This window comes from Aythya marila, assembly GCF_965140915.1.
Source record: "Aythya marila genome assembly, chromosome: 1".
Classification (NCBI taxonomy): Eukaryota; Metazoa; Chordata; class Aves; order Anseriformes; family Anatidae; genus Aythya; species Aythya marila.
Genome location: NC_139042.1, coordinates 157,485,874 through 157,499,577, shown reverse-complemented (window position 1 = coordinate 157,499,577; position 13,704 = coordinate 157,485,874). Strand labels below are relative to the sequence as shown.

The window sequence follows — 13,704 nt, the reverse complement described above, 5'->3', positions numbered from 1 at the left end:
TGAGAGGCATTTCAAAAGAATCTATAAAAAATAAGAAATCTAAATGAGAAAAAAATCTAAGGAAAGAGATCAACTGATACAACTAGAAAAAAACAGACCAAGTTGCAAAAGCCCTTCTTTGAGTCTGTGATGAGAAAACTTAAAGCTGGTAGGGATCAGTTATGCATGTTCAGAGAATATGCAGCAATGGTTTGTTATTCCAAACGTTAAATATGAAAAACATAGTTCTTTTTATGTAAAATTGTAGTTCTAATTTCAAGTTGGGGAAAGATACTGGAGCTGAGAAATTGCAATTGTGGAGTGTATTCATAATCACTGTATCTGTTATAACAGTGGATGTTGTGCCACGGTAATAGAAGCTGTACACATCTCAAGAGAGCAGATTGCTTTTCCCAAAATAGATACTCTCGATTTATGGGGATTAGTTGAAATTGTGTATGTGGCTGATTTAGTATAACTAGTCCATCAATACCAGAAAATTCTGTCCATTAATATTAGAAAATTCTGTCCAGCAATCGAGAAGTTCATGTTTGTTTTACATAAAGGGATGGTTTTCTGCATAGAAATAGCCATGTGTTTATTCTGGCTTGATTCATTTTTATATGTAGAACACAGCAAGCAATCCCGCGAGATTCTGTTGTAGAAGAGTTACATTTAAAAAATCAATACCTCCAGGAAAAGCTTCATGCATTACAGAGACAGTATTCAAGAGAGACATATTCTAGGCCCTCGGTAAGTTAATATACAATCATATTACCTCGAAATATTACACCTATTTAACCAAAAAAAAATTGGTACTTATTTACTATTCTGTATCACTTGGCAGATTTTATTTCAGATTATAGCATTCTAGACCAGGATATGAAATACTCCATTTATGGATTTATGGTGTTAAAAAAAAAAAAAAAAAAAAAGAATTTCTAGATTCTGTGTTCTGCAGGTAGAAGATGAAATACTCAACTTCCTAATGTGAAGAAATAAAGGATATATATTGTCATATACACAAGTCTGCAACTGAGAGACTACTTTTATATGCTATATTAATCGAAAATTTAGCATACGCAGTTTGAGAAAATTCTAAGCTGGATTTTAGTTACATTGGTTACATTAGATGTTTTTGTTTGGTTGGTTGTTGTTTGTTTTGCTTTATAAAGTTTACTGTATTAGGAATATTGAATTACTAGGTTATCTTAATCCTTCAAGACACAGATTTAAAAATTCAGCCTATGTTTCTTTATTTCCTGTTTTGTTTTACCGTCTTTTGCTTTCCTTTCATGCTTCATTCTATCTTCAACTTGAATCAGAGTTGTTACCAAACTGAACTGACCAACTCTGTTCCTGTCAGTATCAGTAAACAAGAGTATCTGAATTACCTTCAAAAGAAACCTATTTCAAATAGGGATGAAATCAAACATCAGACTAATCTTAGAATTACTGGTGGCAATGAAATAGATGAGGAAGCAGGCATACAAACATGCATCGTGCGTAATGAAGGCTGTGAGGCTACAAAGGATGCAAGTGCTGAAGTGTTTTCTGAACAGCATCCTGAAGATAATGAACAATGCAAGGACACAGATATTTGTTGGGAACAATTGAAAGCTGAAGAGAATCACAGTGATAAAGAAGAAAATATAACCCAACCTGAAAATGGAAAAAATAATGAGGAATTTGAAGAGCAGGAGAGGAAGCAAGAAACATGCAAACAATCAAATGTTGATGAAGAAAAAAGTGTAGAAGAGCCTTGCACTGACAGAATGAGCTGCAATCAGTCTGATTCAGGAGAGCCTTCTAATCAAGCTAACAACTATGAAGTAGGAAAAATAAATGTCAATAATGAAATGAATCAACACACTCCAGAGAATAAATGTGAAACTTACCGAAGTGGTACAGAGGGAGTTGTAATAACCCCAGAACTCTGTGAAATGCCTGAGGTTTGATACTATGGTAGTCCTCTAGCATTTCTTCTGTAGAAACGACATAGAATTAGAATAGTTTGATCTTCATAATGCAGTGGTCTTGAAAGCTCTGCAGGGATATTAAAGTGGTCCATAAAGCAAATCCTAGCCTTTCACAATTTACATGTATGTCAGCTCACAAATAGATCAAAATTATAGAATTGACAGAAGCTTAGAAAGTTTACAATCACAATGATGCATGCAGCTAATTGATGACCTTTGCTCTTTGAAACTTATAATGTGTTATACTTAGAAAAAGTGCTATATTGAAGCAAGTACTTGATTTCTGTCATAGTGTAGAGTAATGGCTTATATGGTTAATTACATAAACAAAAACTGATTATTATCAAAAGATGTTACCTGTGTTGGATAATAATTTTCCATATACCTACAACTGCAATAAGGCATATAAAGTACCCTTTATGTAATAGAAATGACTAGTCTCCATGGTTAAAGACCTAAAACATAGGAACTAACTCACTCTGTGATCTGTTTGACTTCAGTGAAATTTGTACGCCATATGTAGTATTTAATAAACAGAATGCGCCCTGAAAATCAGATTCTGTTCCTAGGTACAGTGTCACAGCTTACCATACTCAGTAGCTTTTTTTGTCTGTAGACTTTGAGCTTTATTTCTAGGCAATAGATTGAGACTTAGTTCTAGTTTGACACTTTTTTTTTTATGGGTTTATACTAATTAGTATGCTTTCTATAGCGGTTAAGCAAGTAGATCTTGTTAGTTGGTGATACAATTATGATCAATTATGTTTCACAAAATTTCAGTGGTGAATAAATTCCAGAAAGATAGTATCCTGTTCTTTGAGTATTTTGTTTTGATCTTTTTTTCTGTGAAAAGTAGTAAATTTCTCTTGCTCTTTATGAGCTACAAACAGGTACAACAAATATAATGTCTTATTATTTAATAATAATTTACTTCTCTCTCTGTTTTCTGAAGACATCAGGAGTAGGATCAAATGATCAATATCGAAGAGAAGATGTTCTAAAGGAAAATTTAAGATTATCATCTGAAAATGTTGAGCTAAGATTCCAGCTAGAGCAGGCCAATAGAGATTTGCCAAGACTAAAGGTAACATCCCTACCTTTTGTCCACTTTAAACTGGCACAGGTTAGGGGGTCTCTTAAAAATAAGCTGATTTTTTGTTTTTTGTTTTTTGTACATACTATTAGTGTTTTTACACAAGATGAGAAAGCTTGGTAGAAACGTTGAAAAATGTCATTGCAATGTGAAATTAATTTATTATTATTTTTTTCAAAGTAAGCCAATAGTAACTTTGTTACTGTTCATTTCAGTTTGAAATCTAAATAAATAAGGTGCTTATCAATTTGTTTTTTTGAGGACCAAGTGGGTGACTTAAAAGAAATGTGTGAACTTCTCAAAAAGGAGAAAGCAGATCTTGAAGGAAAACTGGGCAATGTTAGAGGGGTAAGTATCATAACAGCATTTTTCATCAATATTATATTAAACAAAAATATGAAAAATATAAACATTTTATTAAAGCTAAATTACCTGGAATCATCTGAAAGAAAAAAGGCATTGTTCTTACTTGTATTGTTAAAGTGTTATAATAAATTAATGAAATTCAGTCAGAGGGAACAGAGCTACAATATTTGAACTATTGTGGCCTAGTTTTGTCATTTGCATTAAAGCTATCTTCAGAAATGTATTTCTACCAAAAATAGGAGTTTACAGCTGTGGTAATAAAAATTATATTAATGTATTTATGTAAATATGTAATACAGATTTATGATTTAAAAAGGTAGGAGTTTGATTTGATGCAGCTGTTAGAAAGTGTAAGTTATTGTTAGTGAAGTTGTTTCTTTTACTATACAAGATGACACTTCAATTTTACTCAAATATTTTAATAGAGCAAATATTTTAAAAGTTAATGGAAAAATGCTTCAGGTATGCTGAGTGCCTCTCCTGTCACTGACCTGTCAAACTATTTGTGTGGCCTGTGCTTCCTAAAGTAAGCAGACTTAAGGAAGAGTCTTTGTAGCTTTTGAAGTATACAAGGAGAATGAGTTTTGTTTCTGTAAAAAACAGTGTATTTCCCATTCTTTTTCTTGTACATTGCAGGGACTGCTTGTGTATTTGGCTCACTATTATGCAGTGGTATTTTTTGGATAAGGCATTTTATAAAATTGCTTCATTCAGAGGTTCTGAGGAGGCAGCAAACTTTAAATCTTCCTTCTTTTCCAGACACAAACTAAAGATTTTTCTTTAGTTCTGCAAGGTACTATGAAAAACCTCCAAATTCCTTCAGTGCTTCTAGAGAAGTAATGTAATTCTCACTTTCAAAATGTGCTCACTATGTAGCTTTATGTAGAGTTCCTAGTACTAAATTCATCCCTATTTTCTGCTATACTGTGGTTTTTATCTCTGTGGAAAGAACAGGAGGTACTTCATGGCCCCAGAACTGGAAACAGTGGCATTGTTAAATCATTATTGCTGAGGGAGTCCATTGCCACAAAGAATATAAGAAAATAAAAGCTTTTGAACACCCTTTAACAGTTTATCTACATTATAAATGAATGCAGTGGAAGAAGAAAAATAGAGAATTTTATTGTTAATTAATTAATTTTAATTAATTACTATTATTATTATTTATTTACTTGTGCTTTAAGCTGTAGTTCTGTCACTCTAATCCAGTAGAAATATGGTTGCTAAAAAAAAGGGCCACCTTACTCTGTCAAGCTCCCATACAGTCATTATTTTTTCTTTATTCTTTAGACAGTGTTAGCATTCAAGCATGGTCAGTTGGATCAGGATACTGCTCTACGATAAAAACTTGAGTACTTTGATTTATTTTCATAGTGTTTCACTTTATTTCATAAAATACAGCAAATTTTTGGACTTAACTGCAGTTTTTTTAGGTAACAGGAAATGAGAGAGCTGATATGTTTACCTTGGGAGTAAATATATCACTAGACTTTTCGGGGAAGTAAGTATGCAAGAATCTTTATGTTTCAAGACACAAACTATGACAACTTTTCAACAAATAGAAAGCAGTGGAAAAACATGCTGTAAAACATGATTTGGAGCATCTCAGAATGTTAACTTGAAGTATTTACCTCACTATGTTTTTCCCCTCTGCACAGGCTGGTAGAAGTGGAAAGACAATTCCAGAACTGGAAAAAACAATTGGTTTGATGAAAAAGGTTGTAGAGAGAGTCCAAAGGGAAAATGAAGATCTGAAAAAAACTCCAGCTGTGGTTTCTAATGTGAAATTACTTGGTCTTGAACAGGAAAATGAGAAGTTAAAGGTACCGATTCATATTAAATAACTATATTTAGATAGCAGCTTATATACTATAGTAGGAAACGTTAACAGCAGGCCTATTATTGACATGGATTAGTACAGAAGTGTTGCCAATATATCAAATATGAAACTTGTAGAACACAAAATCAAAACTTCATTTTAGAATAATATACTGCATGATTTATGTAATGGTAATTTTTATGTTAAGAATATATTTAAACATGATGAAATATAGTGTGCTACATAGGTGTAACTCTGATGTGGTTTAAAAATGGAAATTGGAAATTTTCTACTAAGTAATATATATGTGTTTTAACAAACTGTTTACTATTTAGTCTGAAATGGAAAAAATGAAACTTCATCTGGGGGAACAGCTGAGCATGCATTACGAATCTAAAACAAAAGGAATGGAAAAAGTCATTACTGAAAATGAGAGGCTACGAAAAGAGCTGAAGAAGGTATGATCATTGTAACGTATCCCTTTATTTCCAGTAGTTACTGGATGTGGTAATTGTCTTACTTTTTAAAAAATGGTTGAAATGAAATAGATGCTTTTCTTAGTATTAGTATTGCCATGACCAAATTCTTAATTATATGTGGAGAGGAGACATCCAAGAAACAGGACATTAGAGTATGTGTAAGTTTTAGTGCTGGTGATCTGAGATACCATCTATCTAGGATACACCATCAGTGCTTAATCTCTCTCACCATCTGTTTAGATAACCCAGTGCTTCGTAGGAGGTTATTTATTTTATAAAACTTTGTTTTTATTGAACAATAGGAAGCTGACAGTGGAGAGAAGCTACGAATAGCAAAGAATAACTTGGAGATATTAAATGAGAAGTTAACCGTACAGCTGGAGGAAGCCATTAAGAGGCTAAATTTGGCTGAGAACACAGGCCCTCAGCTTGATGAAGCTGACAGGAAAAGCTGCAAATCAGTTGTTGTAACAAGGTAGGAATTGTGAATTAAGTTCTTTTTCATTCCTCTTTAAGTATTAGCAAAAAAAATAAAGGCTTTCATTTTCGTAATTTTTCTTTCCTCTTTTGAAGATACTTTTAATATTATTTTCTGGTTCTATATTAGTATGTAGATTCAGTATATGGATCTCTGATATGAATCCAGCAGAGTGCTACCATCCTTAAGTACTGGCCTTCTTCTTTCTTCCGATCAGCTGTAGACTCCTGGATAGTTTTGGTAGAGGACGTATTTTGTGTTCCTTGCTACTCAAATGTAGTGTCTTTGTGCTTTGTGGAGTAATATCAGCATTTTTGCTGAATATAAAAAGCATATATTTCAGTACCTTACCACAAAGATAGCAACCTGGGGAAGAAAAAAAAAATGGAGTCCCACAGACTGCATTTTCCAGCATGGCTGCATTTATTTGTCTACATTTAACCACGTAAACATGCAGAGGTTGTTAGGAAGCCCACTGGGATTTCCGTGCTCCTTGGGACCTGTGCTAAAGATCCCTCATATGTGTTCTGGAGGCCCTGAAAGCAAGTTGCAGTCAGCCAGGTGGTCCTGTTAATTGTAGTAGAAGGGAGAAAAATTCAGAGACTAGCATTGGATCATCTTTTACAGTATATATAAAAAGAATTGTGGGAATTGCCAACTCCTAAATTTGTAGTTAGAATTCAGACTTTGAAATCAGAATCAAAAGTCACTTTTGCTTTGGTAATAATAGCAAATGTTTACAAACCTTTACCAGTCAGTTACCTGAAAGTCAGTTGTTCTAAAATTCAGGCACCACTTGCATCACTGAGGGTAGAACACACTAAAGAAAATAGTTTTATGATACCAGTTTCTACATTTCAACTTAGGCATGCTGTATTATTTTGTCAGTACTTCTGCACTTAGTTCAGATGCTTTTTCTATGACAACCTGCTTTTAAAGGCTGGACATCTTAACTCGACAGCCTGAACTACTTTAATTGCATTTTTTTTATTTCATAGAAACAAACTGTTCAGTACTGTTTTGTGTTTTGTTTACAGAAAGTGTTTTGGGGAACAGTCAGCCCAAAACCATTGCCAAAATGCTTTACTGTTTATACCTGTTTTCAAAAATGAGCTACAGCCAAGGAGGCTAGTCAGGTCTCTCACTGGCATGTTTAACAATGAGCACATTGATACAGAATATGAAGTTTGATATAATATACATTCACGTGAAAACAGAGAATAAAGGAGAATTTTATCCCTCCTTGAGGCAAGAATTTTAAATTGGGTGTTATCTCTTGTACTGGCATGTCTAAAAGGACAAGAAACTGAAACACTGCTTATGCTATTAAGAAACACCCTCTGTCCTGCATAGGAATGGAAGAGAGCAAATTTTTGCAGAAAAATACTACTATCCAGGGATGACCTCAGGACAAAGTAAGCTCATATGCTGCAAAACAGAAAGAAACTTGTCTGATTGCAGGCGAGGTCAGATAGCTGTTGAGCTTTAGTCTCTCTGCTGCTGTCCATGATTTTACCCGCTTCTTAGTTTTGCACTCCCACAGGATCTGTTGGCAGAGTTTGGGTGGCTTCTCTGATATGTTGGCTGAGGTATTTCACTTCACTGAGACTTCAGAAAGCTGTTCTTTTTTTCCCCTTTCCTCCTAACTCTGCAGTGATGTAGAATGTCTTCATACAAGCTCAGGTGACAGCCATATTACTGGGGGAAATTGGCTGCCAGCCACAGGAAGAAGAACAGGATCATGCAGTAAAGATGGTAGTCCCTTAACAGCTTGCATTAGCATTATGTGAGAAACAATCTGCAGCCAGAAACACAGGCTCAGGCAAGGATCTCAGTGAACTAACATTTTTATTCACGATTGCAAGGGCGGGCGTCCTGCAAGTAGGAGCACACAGCAGACGTGTATCATAACCTTCTATTCCCTGTTACCCAGTGCTTGATTTTTCCTCATGGGCTCCGTACTACAGGTTCACAAGCTACTTGACGCTTGTTACTATACCATATGTTCATTTTTATTTCACCAAGTTTACCTTGTTAATTTCTCCTCTTCCTCCCCCTCCCTTTTTTTTCCTTGTGACTGGAGGGGCCCATGATTTTTTTTTTTTTTTCCCCTGATTCTGCAACTGCTTGTCTTGTTTTTCTTAGCCATCCTCCGTACTTTGGGACAGTGAGACCTTCATTGTCCCCTTACCTGCTTAACATACCCCCCAGTGTTATGCCTGCACAACCACTTTTGAATATGCAAGGTTAGTGGAATTTTCCACTGCAAAAACACAACTTCAACTCTTACAATTATCAACCCAATATATAGTTTGAATATAGTTTTTCTTTTAGCTTATATCTTTGAAAAACATTTGTGCTAATTCTTTTTGGTTAATATAGGTAGGTGTGAGTATGTATTAATTAATTCTACTTGACTATTTCAAGTGGTGTGAGTAAAAATTTTTATTTGCTTTAACATGCTTTGAGATTAACATGATTTTAAAGTAAATGAATAACATCAACCTAGAAAAGCTAACCGAGAGAATCTCATTGGTGCGTTTCATCATGCAGTCTACCTCACACGCATGTTTTCCAAAGCACTTACATGGTAATAAAAAGTCTTTGACAGAGCATCATCCAAAAGTTTCATCCAGGGAAAACAGTTTCATCCTTGGCATTCTACTGTTTGGCAGATAGCAAGGTACTGGGGACTATTACTACCTGAAAAGCCTCTTCAGAGTTGGATTAGGTAATCTCCAGAGGTGCTTACCAACTGACATTTCAGTGATTCTACAAAACCATTTTTGTAGTCTTGTATGTCTCAAAGAAAATGGAATCTTTCTCAGACTACAGTTACTCCAGGGCAAACATCATTTACTGTAGAACTTTTTTTTTTTCTGTTGGAGTCCTCATTTCCTGTATGTGTATTAAACTTTTTCTCAGTACATAATTTCCATAAATTTTTAAACTATAATACTATAAACATATGACACCGAATTGAGACGTGACCCATGCACACCACTGCATCAGCTGAGTGCAGTAAAAGACATGCATGTTTTTAGTAGGAGGTAGGCTGGGATGTATGTGCAGTACAATAGAAAGATTCCAGGCCGTTATTGGTAAAGAAACAAAGTAAGGTCAGCAACATTGGAACATGTGGAAGAGCCTTTTTATTCAAAAATCATGAAAAAGCGTTTCTTGTTATGGTCATTCAGCTTGCTTATAAACAGGACCAGTAATTATTTCTAGGCCTCTGCTCCGAACATTTAGAATGCATTTTACAGCATTTCATCTATGTGAGAATATTTTCATCTCTATTTCTGCAAATGCAATAGCTTTTGCTCTTATCTCTCTCTTAATATATATATATATATGTATGTATGTATATATTTATTTATTTATTTTTTACCAGGATGCAGGATACAAAGTTGAAGGAATTGGAAATGGATATTGCTAAAAAAAATGAAAGCATTACTAACCTTAAACAGCTGCTTCAGGAGGCAATAGAACGTGAACATAATGCTGATAAAAACTTAAAAGATCTGAAAGAACAAGTGAGTAAACTCTAGCCAGTTGACTCTGAGAACAGATTAATTTCATTCTAATGTCTATAGTGGCAGAGTATATTATTTATTCTCTAGCCCATGAGGTTTTTTTCAGTCTAAAATGCCGTAATTGTACATTTAGATACTTCAGGATTAATAAGGTTTACTACATATTACCAGTATATATTTATGACTTGCACTTACTGGGGAAATAATATTTCTCTGTAGTTTTATTTTAGTTGCATTGATCATTTGAAGCCTGTAAGTATAGAGGGTTCGTGTTGTCTTAAAATCATTCTAGCTTGGTCAGCACATTGAATTTGCCACCGGAACATTCCTCTTTCTTCCAGGTCATTTTGGGGGGACTGAGTCCCTAAAAGGGATTTTCATATCTCTTTCCAATATGGCATCTTACACACAGACCTTAGTAAGTTCTACAAATATATTTCGCACATGGAAGAATTCTTGAATTTTAAACTAAAATAATTTTAAACTAATCTTTGAAAAGATCTGTAAGATTTTGAACTTCAAGTATGTCAGACATTTAGTCCTAGCACTATCCACCTAGATTAGCTTCTATCTTGCACTGGCCATTTTCAGAGTAAAGTATTGAATACAAGGAATTTTCAATATAAAGTCATATATATTATCGAAGCAGGTGAGCTTGTTCAATAAGCAGAACTTAGAGTGGAGTTCTGTAAAATAATTATTTTGTAAAGCTTTGCTTGGTTTCACTTTTCAGTTTAAAATCAGAATTATTAACATAAAGCATATACCAACAGCAAAAAAAAAAAAAAAAAGACTATTTTATTATGTAGTATGACTCTGGGGCATCACACTTCAAGGTTTGTTTTGTGTCTCAAATGTAGATGATGGCCTGTGGTCAAGGTTAACTCCGTTTCAAAATGGAGACTGTCAAAGAATTTTAGACAGTAGAATAAAGTCTGTTGGTAACAGTAGCCTTATGGGAGTTCATAAATTGTCATTGTATTTAAAAAAAACAACATCCAGTTTCACATTTGAAAGACTTTAACTTTTTCCTCCTGTAACTTCTACTGAAAGGCACTTCCACAGGCTAACTCCTTCTCTGTTTAGAAACCTGTTTCTAATTTACGACTGTGGGTCATTTCTAGTCAACGTCACATATATTTGCTTTTTAATTTAAAAATCACTTTTTGTATCACGCTTAAAAAGGAACTCAGACAATACATTCAAATAAGCATGTTGGTAGTATTTTTATGCACCTTTATGTGTATCACTTTCTTAAGCACATCTATAAATTATCCTCATGTCTTAATCCATGTGTATAACTTTTTTTTTTTTTTTTAAATCTGGCTTGTGAATACTTACTTCTTTCTTTACTTTTCATGAAATATACAGCACTAACCTGTACTAGCTTTAAGAGTACTGTAAATAACTAGAAGCTTTGCAGAAAATGATAGTAAGTAAACATTTTTTTCCCCCTTTGTACTCAAGTAGTACTAAGGGGAAAAAGTATTTATAATAGACATGTATATGTCTATATAGACATGTATATAATAACATATTTATATAATAGACCATTGTACCATTGTTTAATATTTTATATAATAATCTATAATATATATTTAAAATTCACTGTTAGTAGTATTTTCATTTATTTTATTAAGCTATGCCAAAGAGAAGTAATTCCGTGATCCCATGTGAACTGCAGTATCTGTGGATACTGTTTTCAAGACTAAGACTTTTTTTTTTTTTTTTTTTTTTTAACTTGTCTTAAGATTGAGCTTCTCAAACAATTTTCTGAAGATGCAAGGACAGAACAAGGCCTCATCAGGGAGCTTCAGCTTTTAAGGTACTGTATTCCTCAGCCAATATAGATGAAATAAGAATGATCAAGAAACAGAAGGAATTTTTATTTATATTACTAGATATTCTGAAACGTTATGATGATTTTTTAAAATTCTAAAATTATTTTATATTCCAGATCAACTAATAATCAATTAGAGAAAGAAAAAGCAGAACTAGCTCACCAGGTGGAAAACTATAAACACCACATACATACGTATACAAGTGAAGGCCCTGCAGCTGGTAATCTCTTTTAGTATCTCTAATAAAGATCTTCATGTATTTTGGGCCTATAACTATTTTTACTTAATTTGTGCGAGATGGTAATAAATCCACAGAATTATCTGGATTCTATTAATGCTAAAGTACCATAAACTGGAGCAGATTAAGGTCTTTGATCTTTGAGTACACGGCCTTTTTATAGGAAGTATTAGTAAAAATTTTCTATAATGAAAGATCCAGCCTAACAAGAGGATGGAATCTTTGCAAGATTTCCTATCCCAAGAAAGTGGGTATTTCACGCTACCATTTACTTCATAAACCTCAGAAGACTGTTTGTAAGGTTTGTCGTTCATTGAAACCCTCCTCCCTACTTCTCTTGCCTAAGGCTCCAAGCTGCCAGAGAAGTGGCCATTTCCAGATATGTGGAATGATTTGAGTTAGCAGGCATCAGTCCCATAGGGAAAACAAAGGAGGACATGGAGAGCACTGCAGAGCAGTGCACTGCCATAACACTGGGGGTGGAGGAGGGACAAAAACAAAAAAGCACTCTTAAAATCATGAATATATTTTAAGATCCTTAAACTGTGTAATTTCCAAAAATTCCTGCATTTAATTCAGAGAAACTGAATATTGTATTTCTCAGAAGTGTGCTACTACACTGACTAAGGCAGTATTGCATTTAGTCCCATATTCCATAATATATATTATGTATTTCGGTGGTTGTTGATCACAGTTGCGTTTACACACTTCTACTGTTTCAACTTTCAAGAAAAGCAAACCTACTGTAACAAAATTGTTCATGTGATTGATTATCATTACTTTAATTTCCTATCAAGTCCACATTTTTTGCAGGACATAATGAAATTGTTGAGAAGGATAAAAACGACAAGGGAATGACGGATGTAGCTGACCTCCGGGCACAGTTAAAAGCCTCAGAATTAGAAAAACAGCAATTAAAGGTGAGTTGCTAAGATTATCCTTGGCAAAAGCATCCTTTGAAAAATTATGGGTGGCTAGAAAGAGCTATTTGATATCCAAACTAACACTAAAACAACACCTCAATTTCTAAGCATTACATTTATAAAGCAGATTGTGTTCATTAATTTGCTGTTTCTGAGTAGATTTTTGTGTCTCTGTAGTGAAGCGAGAACTCTGAAGAAAAAGGCAAAAAAGCTGTTTTTGACGTGTATTTCTTAAGTTCTGTATATTGATGGTACTCCTTTGTTCTTTTTAATAGGAAGAAACAAAAAAGTTGAGAAGAGAACTGGAAAACTCCAACCCTTCCTTTTTTGAAGAAATTGAGGATCTGAAATATAACTATAATGAAGAAGTAAAAAAAAATATTATTTTAGAAGAAAGATTAAAGCAGCTTTCTGAAGAGTTTGGCATTCACATGGATAGTCCAGCCAATGTTTCCATTGATTAGGCTAATGTTTAGTATCCTCAATATTGATATAGAAAATAAATTCTGGGGCAGTTATATAATACTGATTTATTTGTCTATTTTCTTTCTGGAATGATACAAATTATTAAAGTTACAATGGCTTGGCACATACCACAGCATGCAGAATTGGATTAGGCAGTGGATTGTGGTATACACCAGTCAAAATGAAAAACAGCTTTACCTCCCTCAGACACATAGCAATATTAATTCAGAACAGTAATTGTGGTTATGTGTATTTTTCAGGAGAAGTCCAAGCTTCCAACTCCACTTAGAAGTTCAGAAACTCTGAATGCATACTGTGTATGCTGAATTCCTGATCAATAGTACTATATAATTTATTCTTGCTGTCTTGTGCTGTAATACATCTTGACTATGGTTGTCTCTCTTATAACAAGATCATTTATATTTACTGCAATTTTACAAAATTCAAGAATGAACAATTGTAAATAAACAGTATTCTTCTATATAAATAAATGTGCAGCTATGTGAAA

General features: G+C 33.8%; 1 protein-coding gene across 3 annotated transcripts in view; it reads left to right on the top strand.

Annotated features, from left to right (window-relative positions):
* Positions 1–13,622, top strand: part of CEP290 (centrosomal protein 290) — a 54,317-nt gene extending 40,695 nt beyond the window's left edge. For 2 of the 3 annotated variants that reach the window (XM_082770701.1, XM_082770700.1), the window contains 11 exons: positions 609–732; positions 2,911–3,042; positions 3,313–3,399; positions 5,076–5,240; positions 5,572–5,694; positions 6,018–6,190; positions 9,588–9,729; positions 11,481–11,554; positions 11,687–11,790; positions 12,622–12,728; positions 13,007–13,622. In XM_082770701.1, the coding sequence (XP_082626827.1) occupies positions 609–732; positions 2,911–3,042; positions 3,313–3,399; positions 5,076–5,240; positions 5,572–5,694; positions 6,018–6,190; positions 9,588–9,729; positions 11,481–11,554; positions 11,687–11,790; positions 12,622–12,728; positions 13,007–13,195 (1,420 nt within the window). In that variant the 3' untranslated portion in view covers positions 13,196–13,622. Of the gene's footprint in view, positions 1–608; positions 733–1,304; positions 2,797–2,910; positions 3,043–3,312; positions 3,400–5,075; positions 5,241–5,571; positions 5,695–6,017; positions 6,191–9,587; positions 9,730–11,480; positions 11,555–11,686; positions 11,791–12,621; positions 12,729–13,006 lie in introns of those variants that run through there. The other variant, XM_082770702.1, reaches the window with a different exon arrangement.
* The last annotated feature ends 82 nt before the right edge of the window (positions 13,623–13,704 follow it).